Genomic DNA, 15,101 nt, shown 5'->3' with positions numbered 1-15,101 from the left:
GTAGTAGTGTATTAAACTAGAAAAGGAGGGGAAACTTGATAGAATTTGCTTTTGAATAAAACAGAAATGTGATCAACTAAATAAACCAGTTTTTTAAAGAAATGCTTATCCTAAGAGTTGGAGACAGAAAGAACTAACAAATTAAGCTTATATTTGTTGAGAACCTATCAGGTATTCAGCTAAGTGAGGTGTAAGCATTATACTACTCAACCCTCATAACAATGAAGTAGGTGCTATTGGTATACTAATTTTACAGAAATTAAAAGGGTTGATACTTGCCCAGTTGAGGACAATGTAATTTGAACATGAAGTAGGAAACCTGGTCTTAGCCCTTCCACTTCCATGCTAAGCATTCCCCTGCTCCTCCTCTGTGATGCTGCAGGTGCTGCCAGTGCCTCTCACAGATGGGAAATAAGAGCTCAAACAGGGAGCTGGTGTTGGAATGGGAACACAAGTTCATGTCTTTCTAACACAGCACAGTCTGTTGCTCACGAGGGTCTGTGAAAGGTTTAGATAGTAGATAAGTTTTAGCAGTTCACCAAGAAAAGAGCAGGCCCTGTGGGGGCATGCTCAGCAGTCCTCTAGGGTTGTCTTAGTCAAGGGCAGCTGCACCAAAATGGACTGGAGAGTTGTCACCAGAGCAGAGACCTGGGCAGGGGCTTCCAGCACAGTAGCAGTTTTCAGGGTAGAAGATTAAATGTCTAGCAAATACCATGTTAATTGGGTGTGCCCCTTTTTGGGTCTTACCTGTACTGTTTGTACTGTGTAGATTTTCTTCAGATTTGATGCACACTCAGCTGCAGTGGCTCCAGGGAGGGATCTAAGCAAATATAGCAAAAAGACAAAGAAACAGTCAACATTCATGAACGATTCCATAGTAGAGTCTGCAGATGTTCGTGCAAACCAGGTCCACAATCACAGAACCGGACATTTCTGGGACCTGTTAGAATTTAAAGTGTGAAATTCCTACTTTGTGAAGCCATGGGTTTGCTTCTCCTAAAAATAAACTTATTTATTCTGTGGAAAGTTAGTAGAAAAAAACAGACATGAATATAAGAAAGGTATTGGAAACCTTAAAATCACATTTTAAAATACTACTAAACTAATCCTGTAAAAACCAAGCCTTTGCCGAGGACTTTGGATGAGAAACTGTGCCAACTGCACAGGTGACAATGAAAATGCCAGGTTCCTGACCCGGTTATATGTCTGAAAAACTCCTTAGGTCCCCAGTGGTTAAACATTCACAAACTCTTGTGAAACAGAGTGACTTTTGCCAACTTTAAGAAAACATGATTACTAAAAGTCAACTGTAGTTTCACTAAATTTGCATGTGTTTCCAAAACACTTGCCTTTAGAAAATACTTTGTCATTTTCCCTGGCTGATTTAATTAGCTCTGCTGAACTTTGGGGTCAGAATACATTAATCTTTAGTTTGCCTATGTTCCACTAGATGGCAACATACTACAGGATTATTCACCAAAAAAACCCCCATGAACTGAGACTAGCTTTACTCAGCACGGGATTCCTGGGACAGGGGGGCAGCATGACCTGATCTTATCAATCCTTAGAAGACTCTTAGTTATGGACACCTTTTCTTTCTCCCTATACTGAATTAGCAGTTTTTGCTCAAAAATGTTGGTGTCCAGCTACATCAAGCTTATGGTGAAAACTCACCACTCAATGCTTGAAAACGCCATGTCTGTCTACCAGTAAGAACTAAAGAGGCTTGGTGTGAGAAGAGAATGTACTGTCATGGCTGATCCATTAGGATCTGGAATCTATAAAAGGGATGCTCTTTACCCATTACTGACCTTTAGAGACACAGTCCCCAGGGAACCTCAAGAAGCTGAACTCCCTGGATAGTTGTTATACACACTGGATAAGTGCACAAGCTCGCATAGCTCAGAGGTAGAGGGGACAGCATAGCAAAGAGCCAGGCCAAGAGGTCTTGATATTTGGGGGAGAGGGGGAATATGAGGCGCAAGGCAGGGCTCTACAGATGACATTATTCAAACTATGGACCAATGAATGTTACCTGGGTGTCAAGCCTGAGTACCATAAATGCATTTCTGAAATCAGCTCCCTAGGCTGGTGGTTACTAAGTAAGTACAATTACGGATTAGTTTGAAGGCAAACAAGGGACCCCTGTTGAGCAGGTAAAGTCTGAAAAATGAATCTACTTGAAGCACTGGGTTTACAACTCATTTCTAGTTGTTTATAAATAAGCTGGACATTGTTTTATGTTTTTGTTTTTGTTTTTTTTTTAAAAAGCAAACTCACAGTAATGACCACTATTGCATTTCCTTGCCAGACATTTAGCCTCAAATAACTATGCCGAAGAGCATGTTGAAGAGTGAGATACTTATTCAGTACCTTGCTATGACAGTGCCTTCCTGTGATTCATCCGTCAGTTTATCCGGACCGCCTGTACATGGGGGTGCCAACGTTCTGACTTCAATAAACACTGATCTGCTGTTTCATGCAGGCTTTTATGTTATTTTTGGCTAAAATTATGAAAACATTGGTGGAAAGTTTTTAGAAACAAACTTTTTCTGAAGAGATATTCACATGAAAAATCTATTGCTTTTATATGAAAATTTACTGGTATTTATTCTGGTACTGACTTTTCTTCCTTTGAAAAGGCTAGCTGACCTCCCAAATGAGCATGTCCACTGCAGATAGCCCAGCTCATTCAAAGCACATCGGAGGATGGGTACAAGGCACCCCCTATGGGAGGCACTGGGGTCCAAAGGGAGTAAATGCACTTGGTATTTTTTCATTTTAAAAGTATATATCTCAATTTTTACTAGTTTTTAAAGTTACACTTCCATTTATGATGGTCTAGGACGAGAATAATTTGTATGTCGACCTCATACAGGATTCTATCACCTAAAGCAAATCCAAAGTGAGGACACCACCATTTCAACCAGGAAGGAAGGTCATTGATGAACTTGTTAAATGCCTCTGGTATTTTACTCATACTCTAGTGGAAGACACCACTAAACGAAGTCATTTATGTCCATTCAGTTTCACATTTTTTTTCTAGTAAATGGAAAATTTATTCATTCTTTTTCTTAATATATTTATTGATTATGCTATTACAATTGTCCCATTTCCCCCCCCTTCACTCCACTACATCCTGCACACCCCCTCCCTCCCACATTCCCCCCCTATAGTTCATGTCCATGGGTCATACTTTTAATGTCTTTGGCTTCTCCATTTCCTACACTATTCTTACCCTCCCCCTGTCTATTTTCTACCTACCATTTATGCTACTTATTCTCTGTACCTTTCCCCTTTCTCCCCCTCCCACTCCTCTGTTGATGACCCTTCCTGTGATCTCCATTTCTGTGGTTCTGTTCCTGCTCTAGTTGTTTGCTTAGTTTGCTTTTGTTTTTGTTTTAGGTGTTCTTGTCAATAACTGTGAGTTTGCTGTCATTTTTACTGTTCATCTTTTTTATCTTCTTTTTCTTAGGTAAATCCCTTTAACATTTCATATAATAAGGGCTTGGTGATGATGAGCTCCTTTAACTTGACCTTATCTGAGAAGCTTCATTTTTTCATCTATTTTGCGACCAAATTCAACCAATTCTGTGAGCTTCCTGATTACCAGTGTTTTGAACTATGCATCTGATAGGTTGGCTATCTCTTCATTGCTTAGTTGTATTATTTCTGGAGCTTTGATCTGTTCTTTCATTTGGGCCATTTTTTTTTTTGTCTTGGCCCACCTATTATGTAAACGGGCGGAGCCTTAGGTGTTCACCAGGGTGGGGTAACTCTGGTCAATGAGCTGTGACACTGTACGTGGGGGAGGGGCCAAGAGGGAGCCATGGCACTTGCTCCACTCTCTGCCGGACTTCAGTCACTCCCTCTGCTACCCACAATCAAACTGGGCCCCTCTAGTGCTGATTCTTGAGTGGGTGGGTTTGTGCACGCTCTAGGTCCCTGTGGGTCTCTCCAACGACCTCTCCTGGGAGTTTCTCCTGCTGCAGCCTCAACCCCCATGGGTGTTTCCAATCAGAGGTTTGAGGCTTTATTTCCCCGCATTGGAGCCCCTGGGTTGTGCAGTCTGCTTTGCTCCTCCCTGGGTCCACCAGCCGCCGCCTTGCCACAAGTCCTCTCCCCCCCCAGCTACCCATCTCTGCCCCTCCTACTGTTCTGGATGAATGTTTCTTCTTTATCTCCTTGGTTGTTGGACTTCCGTGCAGTCCGATTTTCTGTCAGTTCTGGTTGTTTTTTGTTTTTAAATTGTTGTTGTCCTTCTTTTGTTTGTGCGAGGAGGCGCAGTGTGTCTACCTATGCCTCCATCTCAGTTTCACATTTTTAAAATCATTTTAAAATTTTGGGTCACAGTTGACATACATTATTATATTAGTTTCAGGTGTACACCCAGTGATTAGACATTACATAACTTACTAAGTGATCATCTGGATAAATCCTACACCCATCTGACACCATACACAGTTATTAAAATGTTATTGACTATGTTCCCTGTGCTGTAACCTACACCTCTGTGAATATTCTGTAACAAGCAATCTGTACTTTTTAATCCATTCACTTTTTTTCACCCATCTCCCCACCCCACCCCCCCAATCTGGCAACTGCCAAAACGGTCTTTATATCTGAGTTTGCTTCTGTTCTGCTTGTTCATTTATTTTTTTTAATTCAATTGTTGATAGATATGTATTTATCGACATTTTGTTGTTCATATTTTTTTCCTCTCCTTCTTTAAGGAAGACCCTTTAACATTTTATATAATACTGGTTTTGTGGTGATGAACTCCTTTAGCTTTTTCTTGTCTGGGAAGCTCTCTATCTGTCTTCCCTTCCATTCTAAATGATAGCTTTGCTGGGTAGAGTAATCTTGATTATAAGTCCTTGCTTTTCATCAGTTTGAATATTTTTTGACAATCCCTTCCGGCCTGCAAAGTTCCTGTTGAGAAATTATCTGACAGCGTTATAGGAGCTCCCTCGTAGGTAACTAACTGATTTTCTCTTGCTGCTTTTAAGATTATCTCTTCATCTTTAACCTTTGCCATTTTAATTATGATGTGTCTTGGTGTAGGCCTCTTTGGGTTCATCTTGTCTGGGACTCTTTGTGTTTGCTGGACTTGTATGTCTATTTCCTTCACCAAGTTTCGGAAGTTTTCAATCATTATTTCTTCAAATAGGTTTTCAATATCTTGCTTTCTCTCTCTTCTTCTTCTGGTACCCCTATGATATGAATGTTGGTATGCTTGAAATTGTCCCAGAGACTCCTAACACTATCCTCATTTTTTTGGATTCTTTCTTCTTTTTGCTCTTCTAATTGGGTGCTTTTGGCTTCCTTATATTCCAAATCACTAATCTTAGTCTTGGCTTCATCAACTCTACTGTTGATTCCATGTAAATTATTATTTCATTTAGTATATCTGTCATTTCTGACTGGTCCTTTTTTAACGTTGTTGAGGTTTTCACTAAGATCCTTGGGCATCCTTATAACCAGTGTTGTGAACTCTGTACCTAGTAGACTGCTTGTCTCCATTCTATTTATTTCATTTTCTGGAGTTTTGTTCTCTTCTTTAATTTGGAACGGGTTTGTCTCCTCACTTTGGCAGCCTCCCTGTGTTTGCTTCTATGTATTGGGTAGAACTGCTATGTCTCCTGGGCTTGGTAGAGTGGCCTAATGTAGTAGGTGTTCTGTAGCGTCTAGTGGCATGGTCTTTCCATTCACCTGAGCTGGGTACTCAAGGTGCACCCCCATGTGGACTGTGTACACCTTTCTTTTGTAGTTAAGCCTTGATTGCTGTTGGTATATCAGTAGGAGGGGTTTACCCCCAGGCTGATCAGCTGCAAGGACTGGCTGCAACCAATGACCACTGACCTCTGACCACCATGAAGGATCAGCTGTGCCCATCCCATAGAGCATGACATACTTCAGGGACATACTCTGGTGCCTGCTAAGTCTGAGCCTTAAGTGTGTTGCCTGTGGAGATGGTTGGGTGGTGGAGCTTCAAAATGGTCTGAAGCTGTCCACTGGGTGCACTGGCTCTGGGGCCTCCTGGGAGATGCAGACCAAGGCTAGCCACCACCTGTGTTCTGCCCAGGGCCACCTAGCATGGGCTACAAAATGATCTGCAGACAGCTGCTACTAGTACTGGGCTTGGAGGTGTCTGGGAGAGGTCAACCTGTGAATCAAGGCCAGCTTCCAGCAGTGCCCACTTAGTGAGTTCCTATCCACACCGCAGTTTTTGTTTAATACCATTTTCAATACTAGATTATGTCCATATAACTTTCTTAGAACAGCCTTTTTTTCAATGGAACAAGGTACAGAAGGTCCTCGCTAAAACCTACAGGATCATGTCAGCAACAGCTCTATTCTGGTTAACATCTTACAATGCTGACATATTGCTGCTTGAGAGGAAATGTGTCAGGTTCTATGGAAACTGATTTTTCTAATTTCTTACTGGAAGAAGTTGGATTCTGTGATCTGAAAGGCTCCTTTCAGGTGTTACAGTTTCATGAATATCCAGATTTCAAAGTAACAAAACAGAGTTGTCAGAACTTCTCATTGTAGTGAATATTTGGCTTGGCCAGTGCAAGGCACGGCATTATTCTATGAGCCAAACCTGATTCTCACAGTCACTGAAAAATGCCAATACGACTAACTCTCATGTCTGAACCTCAGACATCTTCAATAAGCAAACCTGGGCCATATCCAGAGAATCAATTTTAAAATAGGCAAACAAGCTGAGATTTTTAAATAGTCTGTCTTGTAGCAGGCCACGGTGTGCTGGACTTGCTGGTTCAACATTGATCCAGAAGCTGTACCATCTACTGTTCCTGTTTCTTAAAGCAGCAGTGCAGGCTGCTAATGGCAAAACAGCAGCCTTGGTGGTGAGAGCCCACACCTTCTCTTCCCTGTTATGCTAAGAGGTAGCTGTAGCAATTAGAAGATAAATGTCAGTACTGGATTTCTATGAAAGAAACATTTTTATTGGTATCACATGTAGAGTATCTTTACTTATTTTTTTTCTCTTTGTTTTATTGTTGATCAAGTACAGTTGTCTCCATTTTCCCCCCCATCACTCCCCTCCACACCAGCCACCCCCACCTCCCACCCTTGATCCTATCCTGCTTTTGTTTTGTCCATGTTCCTTGATGACCCTTCCCTTTTTTCCTGTTATCCACTCCCCCTTATCATCTGGTTACTGTCAGTTCTCTCTTTATTTCAATGTCTCTGGTTATATTTTGCTTGCTTGTTTGTTTTGTTGATTAGGTTTCACTTATAGGTGAGATCATACGGTATTTGTCTTCCACCACCTGGCTTATTTCACTTAGCATAAATGCTATCCAGATCCATCCATGCTGTTACGAAGGGTAGGGGCTCCTTCTTTCTTTCTGCTGGGTAGTATTCCATTGTGTAAATGTACCGTAGTTCTTTGATCCACTCATTTACGGATAGGCACTTAGGTTGCTTCTAAGGCTATTGTAAATTGTGCTGCTATGAACATTGGGGTACATGAAATGGAGTAAAAACAGCCCTTCAACAAATGGTGTTGGGAGATCTGGACAGTTACATGCAAAAAAAAATGAAACTAGACCACCAACTTACACCATACAGAAAAGTAAACTCAAGATGGATAAAACTGAAATATAAGTTGCAAGACCATAAAAGTCCTAGAGGAGAACACAGGCAAATCTCAGATATTCCAAACAGCAATATTTTCACCAATATGTCCCCTAGAGCAAGGGACATAAAGGAAGGAATAAACAAATGGGACTTCACCAAAATAAAAAGCTTCTGCATGGCTAAAGAAAACATCAACGAAATGAAAAGGGAACCCACCGTATGGGAAAATATATTTGCAAATGATACCTCAGACAAGGGTTTGATCTCCAAAATATATAAAGAACTCACACAACTCCACTCCAGGAAGACAAACAACCCAATTAAAAAAAATGGGCAAAGAACCTGAACATACACTGCCCCAAGGAGGACATACAGAAGGCCCACAGACATATGAAAGGATGCTCAGCATCACTAGCCATCAGAGAGATGCAAATTAAAACCAAAATGAGATACCACTTCACACCCATCAGAATGGCCATCATAAACAAATCAACAAACAACAAGTGCTGGTGAGGTTGTGGAGAAAGGGGAACCCTAGTGCACTGTTGGTTGGAATGCAGACTGGTGCAGCCACTGTGGAAAACGGTATGGAATTTCCTCAGTACTTTTTATTTTTTGAATGTCTTTTTACTTCATTCATGTTACAAACACAAACCTCCCAAGAGAACCCTAACTGAGTCCTGTCTCTGCAAGCCAAGGATGCTCATCTGTGGAGGCTGTGGCCCCCGGGAGACATTTGGCAATACCTGGAAATATTTTTTGGTTGACATCACCTGAGAGCTTATTGGAGATGCAGAGTCTCCAGGCATCTCTTGACACCTGCTGAATCCCAGATAATATATAAATTAAAGTTTGAGGTGTGTTGGCCTATGTCATCTAAATCATGTCATCATAAAAACTGCTAACATCACCCTTAGCTGGGTGGCTCAGTTGGTTGGAGCACCGTCCCTCATGCCAAAAGGTTATGGGTTCAATTCTCAGTCAGGGTACATACCCAGGGTGCAAGTTTGATCCCTGGTCATGGTGCATACAGGAGACAACCAATCCATGTTTCTCTCTCACATTGATCTCTCTCTCTCTCTCTAATAACCATATCCTTGAGTGAGGATTAAAAAAGAAGGAAAGAAATGCTAACATCTCAGGAAGTAAGGGGTAATGAACATGTAAACATTATTACTATAACACATCCATTTTTCATTACTCAAAGAGATTATCGAGACAGCGTTCTCATTCAAATGAAGGGCAATTCTATAAAGGCACTTAAGTACAGGTTTTAGGCAGGGTCCTCCTCTTTCCCTGCAAATTTTGAAGCAGGAAGTCCTTGGCTTAATTATCTCTGATGACACTGGCCCTTGGTTTCTTCTCTGTAGAATGAAGTGGTAGACCTAGATTACCTCTCATGTCCTGTCCAGCTTCTGTATTTCAGATATGAAATATGGGAGAATTGTGTCCCATTTATTGTCCATATGCAAAGGGATAGAGTATTCAGTGGGGTTAGAGACCCTAGAGCTTGGAGCTACACAGTACTTCATTCAAATCTTGTTTCTGTTCCATACTAGCTGTGTGACATCAAGAAGTAACTCCTCTGGGGCTCAGTGTTCTCATTTATAAAATGCCACTGATATGTCCCACTTCAGCATTGTGAGGATTTTGTGGGTAACTATGTACAGCACCCATTCAAGTGTCTACCTAGCACACTGAGGAAAACGGTAGTTACTATGAAAGGTTAAAGTGGAAAAGGCTGTTTAAAACTTTACATAAGGTACAGTATATCCAACTAATTGAGACACATGTCCAGTGCACATGCACAAACAATGGTGATGAAAATATGAATGATAATACTCTACCTAATTTGAGAGATCATGTTATTTCAGTGATGAGAACTACTTTAAAGAGGAAAACTATAAAGCCAGAAATATGTCTCCTAAAGCCCAACTTTCTTGTTGAATTTACTAACATCAGGCTCAGTGGTCAGAAGGAAAATGTGCTCAGGCTCGGTTACACAATGAACAACGTCCCTTATAGATCACTCACTCCTTCAAACCACTTTTAGACAGATTTCATTTCAGTCACTTCTAGACAGATCTGTTGCTTGTGCTTACGGCAGCTTGCAGTTTGAGAGTCACATATAAAAATGATTCAAGGCCTGTTATTAATACTTAATAATGCATCCACTAAAAGTACATAATCTAAATGTGTTATTTTTGCATTTTTATTGTATTTTGATTTCTCCCTGCCTAAGAGATCGTCACTCCTAGCCTAAGAGATCCTTGCCAGTAGCAACTAGGACTCTTTTAATCTTGATACATAATTAATCCTTCAGTACATGGAGTTGTGTCAAAGAGAGGTATAACTGTGTTAGAGTTGACAACAGAACTAAAGCAAGGCCATGTTTCAACCTGTAATCATGGCCAGGTTGATTTAGCAATTAACTGGCAAGATCACTAAAGTATTGCTGGTTGTCTTAGGTTTGGAAATACAGAATGGCAACTCTAAAATTAAAAGAAGAAAATATATTTTTGGAATGGTTAGTACCGGGGAAGCACTAGTAACTTTTCTGAGTGAGGATGTTTAGGGACCATAAGTCTATCTGCCAAAAGCAATCACTGACCCACAGTTGGCCAGGCTGTGAACCCTACTCAGAACCTTTCCCTGTCTGACCAACCCGGAGACCATTAACCCTTACATGAAATAAAATCCTGGGCCTTTAAGAGAGCCTGTAGGTTCAGAAAGAAAACAAATGGGGGAAAAAAAGAATAGGAATAGCTGAGATGCTAGGCACTCTCTACCTCTCAACTATGGCCTTCTGTGTAGCCTTCTGCTGTTACCTAGTCTCCATGGACCATTCTATGAAGAAGGATAATTTGGGGATCCTCTTTGTCAAGCCTTGCCCCACTTCCAAATATCAGATTTGTTATTGTAGAGCACACAGTAACAATGCATTTGAAAGCATTACACCCTGAAAGGTGGGTCCCTCTAGAACTCAGCACCTTGCTGAACTCATCATTAGTGCTACTGAAACATACAGCATGTGACACAACCCTTCTGGAAGGCCCAGGTCCAATATTGTCATCATCTTTTCATTCTTAGCACCCAGAACAGTGACTAGCAACCAATATGCTCAATTAACCTCATTAATAAACAGAGCAGTAATTCTCAGGTTTTGAGGCCTAGAGGATTTGTTAAAAATGCACATTCCACCCCAGAGGTCTCACTGAGTAAGGTTGGGCAGGGTCAGGAGACTGAACTTTAACAAGCACAGTCAGGTGATTAGTAGGTATGTGGTGAGAGGCTACACTTGAAGAAACGATGGTTAGGTGGACCTAAACCTTGATGGGGTGAGGTTCATGGGAGATGTCCATCATGACCCATCTCTATGACTAACACCACAAGAACACAGCTCTGACCAGATGGCTCAACTAGTTGGAGTGTCGTCCCGTACACCAAAAAGTTGTGGGTTTAATCCCTGGTCAGGGCACATACCTAGGTTGTGAGTTCAATCCCCAGTCAGGGCATGTATGGGAGGTAACCAATCTGTTTCTTTCTCACATCAATGTTTCTCTCTCTGTCTTTCTCAAATCAATGAACACATCCTTGGGTGAAGATTAAAAAACAAAACAAGAACACAAATACTTACTGAGCACCGGCTACATGCACTGTAATGTGCACTCCTGGGAGTCAGACAAGAGGCAGTTAGAACCTCATGATCAAGAAGAAGGGACAGAAGAGAAACCAATGACCCTTAAATGCTGGCCTATAAAAAATGCTGTGGAAACACAAGGTGGTGGGCTTAATCCTTCCTGAGCCAAAGGCTGCCAAAAGACAATTACAAATGCAGCACCTTAGTGAGGCATGGAAGGGTGAATGGCAGCTTTGCAGGTAGACAAAGGGGACAGGGCATCCCAAGCACAAGGAGCACAGTGAGACCAATCTCAGATGCTGGCAAGACCATGGTTTATCCATGAAAAGGGCCAGTAGTCTGCTGTTACCAGAGAGAATGCAAAGACTGAGTGGTACTCTGCAGTTGGGGAGAGGTAGGTGATGAGGCTAAAAAGGAAGTAGGTTTCATGTTAAACACAGCAACACAGAACTTTGTACCATATTTTGGAAGTCTATAGTTTTCAGTTTTTTAAAGCTGGGAAATGCTTTTTTTCAAATTCAAGTGGTCCATTTCTAAAAACACAGACAACAAAATCAATCAGAGATGCTCTGGTAAAAGTAGGGGTGGAGACCCAGAACCCCACCTGTCTGGTGCATACAATCCTATAGCAGAAGCATCCTTACGTGGTGAGAGACAAAGAGTCAAAACCTGCTGCTGTGGCAGAGAAGGACAGGGTTTAGGAATGACAAGATCAGGTGTTTAGGAAGCTGACTCTGCCAACCCAGGCTGGGGAGGGGGGAGATGCTTGGAGAAGGGAAAGCTGGGATCAGGTAACTAGTGAGAATATGGGGTCAGAGAGAACTAGGCCTCCAGAGGGAAGGACATGGAGATGAGGGGACAGCTGCGGCTTAGAGTAAGTTTTCCAACAGTGAGTCAACAACTGGAAGGACTACAGAACTGGGTGAAGTAGGGTACTTGAGAGAGAAGAGGATTCAAGGGGTAATGGAAATTCCAACTTTGAAGAACTTGTAGGATGGGGGTATCTTTACACAGCATATGGTAGGTGGCATGTGTCCAGAACTCAGGAGAGAGTTCAGGGCTAGAGATGCAGACTTGCAAATGATATTCATAGTAGTATGAACTGCCATGGGAGGAGGGAAAGTCACTGTAGGTAGAATTCAATAATGCCCTAAATATTTAGAGTGGGCCAACTTGTGCTAGGCTCTGATCTAGGAGCTGCAGACAGAGCAATGGGGAAAGAACCCTGTGAAGCTCACATTCTAGTGAGAGAAGACAGGCAAATGGGGCTCATCCTACAGAGAAAATAAGGCTGGGTCAGGGACATGGGGAATGTGTCTGGATATGGGGAATGTGTCTGGATATGCATGGCATATTGTATCTGTGCTCAGGGATGGCCTCCCTGAGATGACATTTGAGGAGAAACCAGAAAAAGAAAAAAGCACAGGCACCTAGCAGATGATTGAAGGAACAGTTTCCCATGCAGAGGGAACTCAGTGACAAAGGACCATCCTTGGGGTAATGGAGAAAGAACAAGGGTGGCAGTGAGCTAGAATGGTGTGGGAGGAGGGACAGTGACAGGGAGGCAGAGGGAAAAAGGTGTCTGGATGAGGACAGGAAATGCTGCGGAGTCTCATGGGCTGTTATAAGATGAGCACTTTGTCTTTTGCTCTGAGTGACACATAGAGCAGAAAAGTGACGTGCTTTAATTTATGTATTATAGGGACCACCAGCTGCTGTGGTGGAAATGGGCTGTAGGGACAAGGGCAGATGCACCGAGAGCGGTTAGGATGCTCTTGCATTCATCAGGTTAGAAACCTGTGGTCCAAGGTCTAGGATGCAGATAGTATCAATGAATTGGATTCTGGATACACTTTAATGGTAGAATCAACAGGATAATGGATGTAGCAGGGGAGGGAGAAGGACAAGAAGAGAAGACAAAGACGGAAGGTGAGGAGGAGAGTCACAGATAACTCCAAGATTTCTGGGCTGAACAGATGGAAGGAAGGAGTTGCTGTTAGGTGCTTTTATCTGAGATGGACAGATGGAAGGAGGCATGTCTGGGAGGGAAGGTGAGGTGGTCTGCCACGCACTGAATTTCAATGTGCACTAGACGTTCACACAGAGACAGGAGGAGGAGCTGAATGCACAGTGTCAAGTCTGGGGAATAACCAGTGCACAGATGGAACTGAAAGCCTGTGACCAGATGAGATCACTGGTGTGGATGGAGATAAGAAGAGGGCTAAGGACTGAGTCCTGCAGAGGAAAATCAGAGGAAAGGGGGTAACCATGAGATGAAAACAAAGCAGAGACACATAACCAAGAGTGGCCTCCAAGAATCAAGACAGGGCAGGGTTTTAAATATCCAGGAAATGGAAGGAAAACTCTTCATTCTATACTGTCAACAAAAATTACTTCCCAAATGCTTAAATCCTTAGCCACAGAATCCACCTACTTAAAAAAATAAAAAAGGTCATATTGGAGTTTACTATTGAAAATGCAAATAACTTCACTGAGGGGTTCTCCAATTCATCCATGAGGGGAACGAATGAAGTTCTGGCTTCCTCACACCGAGTTCAGATAACCTACTCCAGGGGCTGTGTGTGGGGGGCGGTGGTGGTGGTGGTGGTGGTGGTGGTGGTGGTGGTGGTGGTTATGTTTGTGGGAGAGGGTTGCTGGGGAGCGAGGGGACTGCAATTTGGAAGCATAAAGTATCACTGTTGGAAGTGAGCATTTAATAAACATTTATGTGTTGGTCTTTCACATTGATGGCTCTCCTTTAAGCCTCAGAACAACCCCATGAGATATATCCTATGATTATCACCCTTTTACAAACAATGAAAATGAGGATTACGAAGGCTAGATTACTTGTCCATCACCACACAGTGGGCTGGATGGTAGGACAGGCTAGGAGACAGGTGCCAAAGGGGAGTTTTAAGCAGTGGGAGGCCTTTGGATGGTGTGCAGCTAAAAACCAATGTTGCTGGTGGCAGATATCGGCTAAAAACTGTACTACCCTCTCTAGTATCTTGCTTCTCTAGGGGAAAAATTTATAAATGAACCTCTATAATTCAATGTGTTCATACACCCAAGGGGAAGGGGACAGCCTACATAGTTGTAGGACTCCCAAAGAAGTGGAGAAAGTTCAATTAAAGCTATGGGATGATTAATCAGGAAAATAAATTCATGTGTGCAATGCTGGAACTAATTATAATTTCTAAATTAAGAGTCATTTCTATTAAAGATTTTGGACACTGTGACAATAATAGTATATTTCACTTGCCTTTTGGCTTTCAGAGAAAAAAATGTGCAAATACATAATATCAAAGCTATACTGTCTTTACTGAAGTTACCATGTTCTTATCTTAAAAAATACCAAATAACTTAAAAAGTTATGGTGTTATATAGTTTTAATATCTTAGACCATTCTTAAAAAGTTACCCCTCTAGGCAGACTAATTTTTGATCTGTTTAAAAAGAAACTCTTTTGATACTGTTTCCACCAGTCAACAGTATTCACAATTTATCCCACAGATCCAGGTTTAACTCCTTGGAAACAGATACCAGTTCATAACTGCAGTTACAGCACACCCTTGAAAACAAAGACACACATGATTTCATTTTGATAGTTTGCCTAAAACACCCTCATTATGACAGTAAAATTCTCTCTTAACAAAAGTGAAAGCATTTTGAAAGATGACACTCAGTGTATCTCCCCCACCCCCAACTTCTTCTTTGGGTCATGGAAAAGACAAAGGCTCCAAGTGTCAGTTCTTATAGACGGGTGCTAATTCCAACAGGAAGAAAAGAATGAGCCCATCTTCCTTAAAGAGATGACTATCACTTTTAAAAAGTCTTGCAGGCATTTTATA

The 15,101-nt window shown here is 41.9% G+C and overlaps 1 protein-coding gene across 6 annotated transcripts in view; it reads right to left on the bottom strand.

Annotated features, from left to right (window-relative positions):
* Positions 1-15,101, bottom strand: part of EIF4E3 (eukaryotic translation initiation factor 4E family member 3) — a 170,496-nt gene that overhangs the window by 112,301 nt on the left and 43,094 nt on the right. For all 6 annotated transcript variants that reach the window (XR_008427562.2, XR_008427561.2, XM_053930436.2 and 3 more), the window contains one exon: positions 748-820. Coding sequence is in view for 1 of the 6 variants with exons in the window: in XM_053930434.2 (XP_053786409.1) it covers positions 748-820 (73 nt within the window). In the remaining 5 variants the exon portion in view is untranslated. The remainder of the gene's footprint in view (positions 1-747; positions 821-15,101) is intronic.

Source organism: Desmodus rotundus, chromosome 8 (assembly GCF_022682495.2).
Source record: "Desmodus rotundus isolate HL8 chromosome 8, HLdesRot8A.1, whole genome shotgun sequence".
Classification (NCBI taxonomy): domain Eukaryota; kingdom Metazoa; phylum Chordata; class Mammalia; order Chiroptera; family Phyllostomidae; genus Desmodus; species Desmodus rotundus.
Note: the sequence above shows the minus strand (reverse complement) of the source record. Positions and strands in the feature narration are given on the sequence as shown.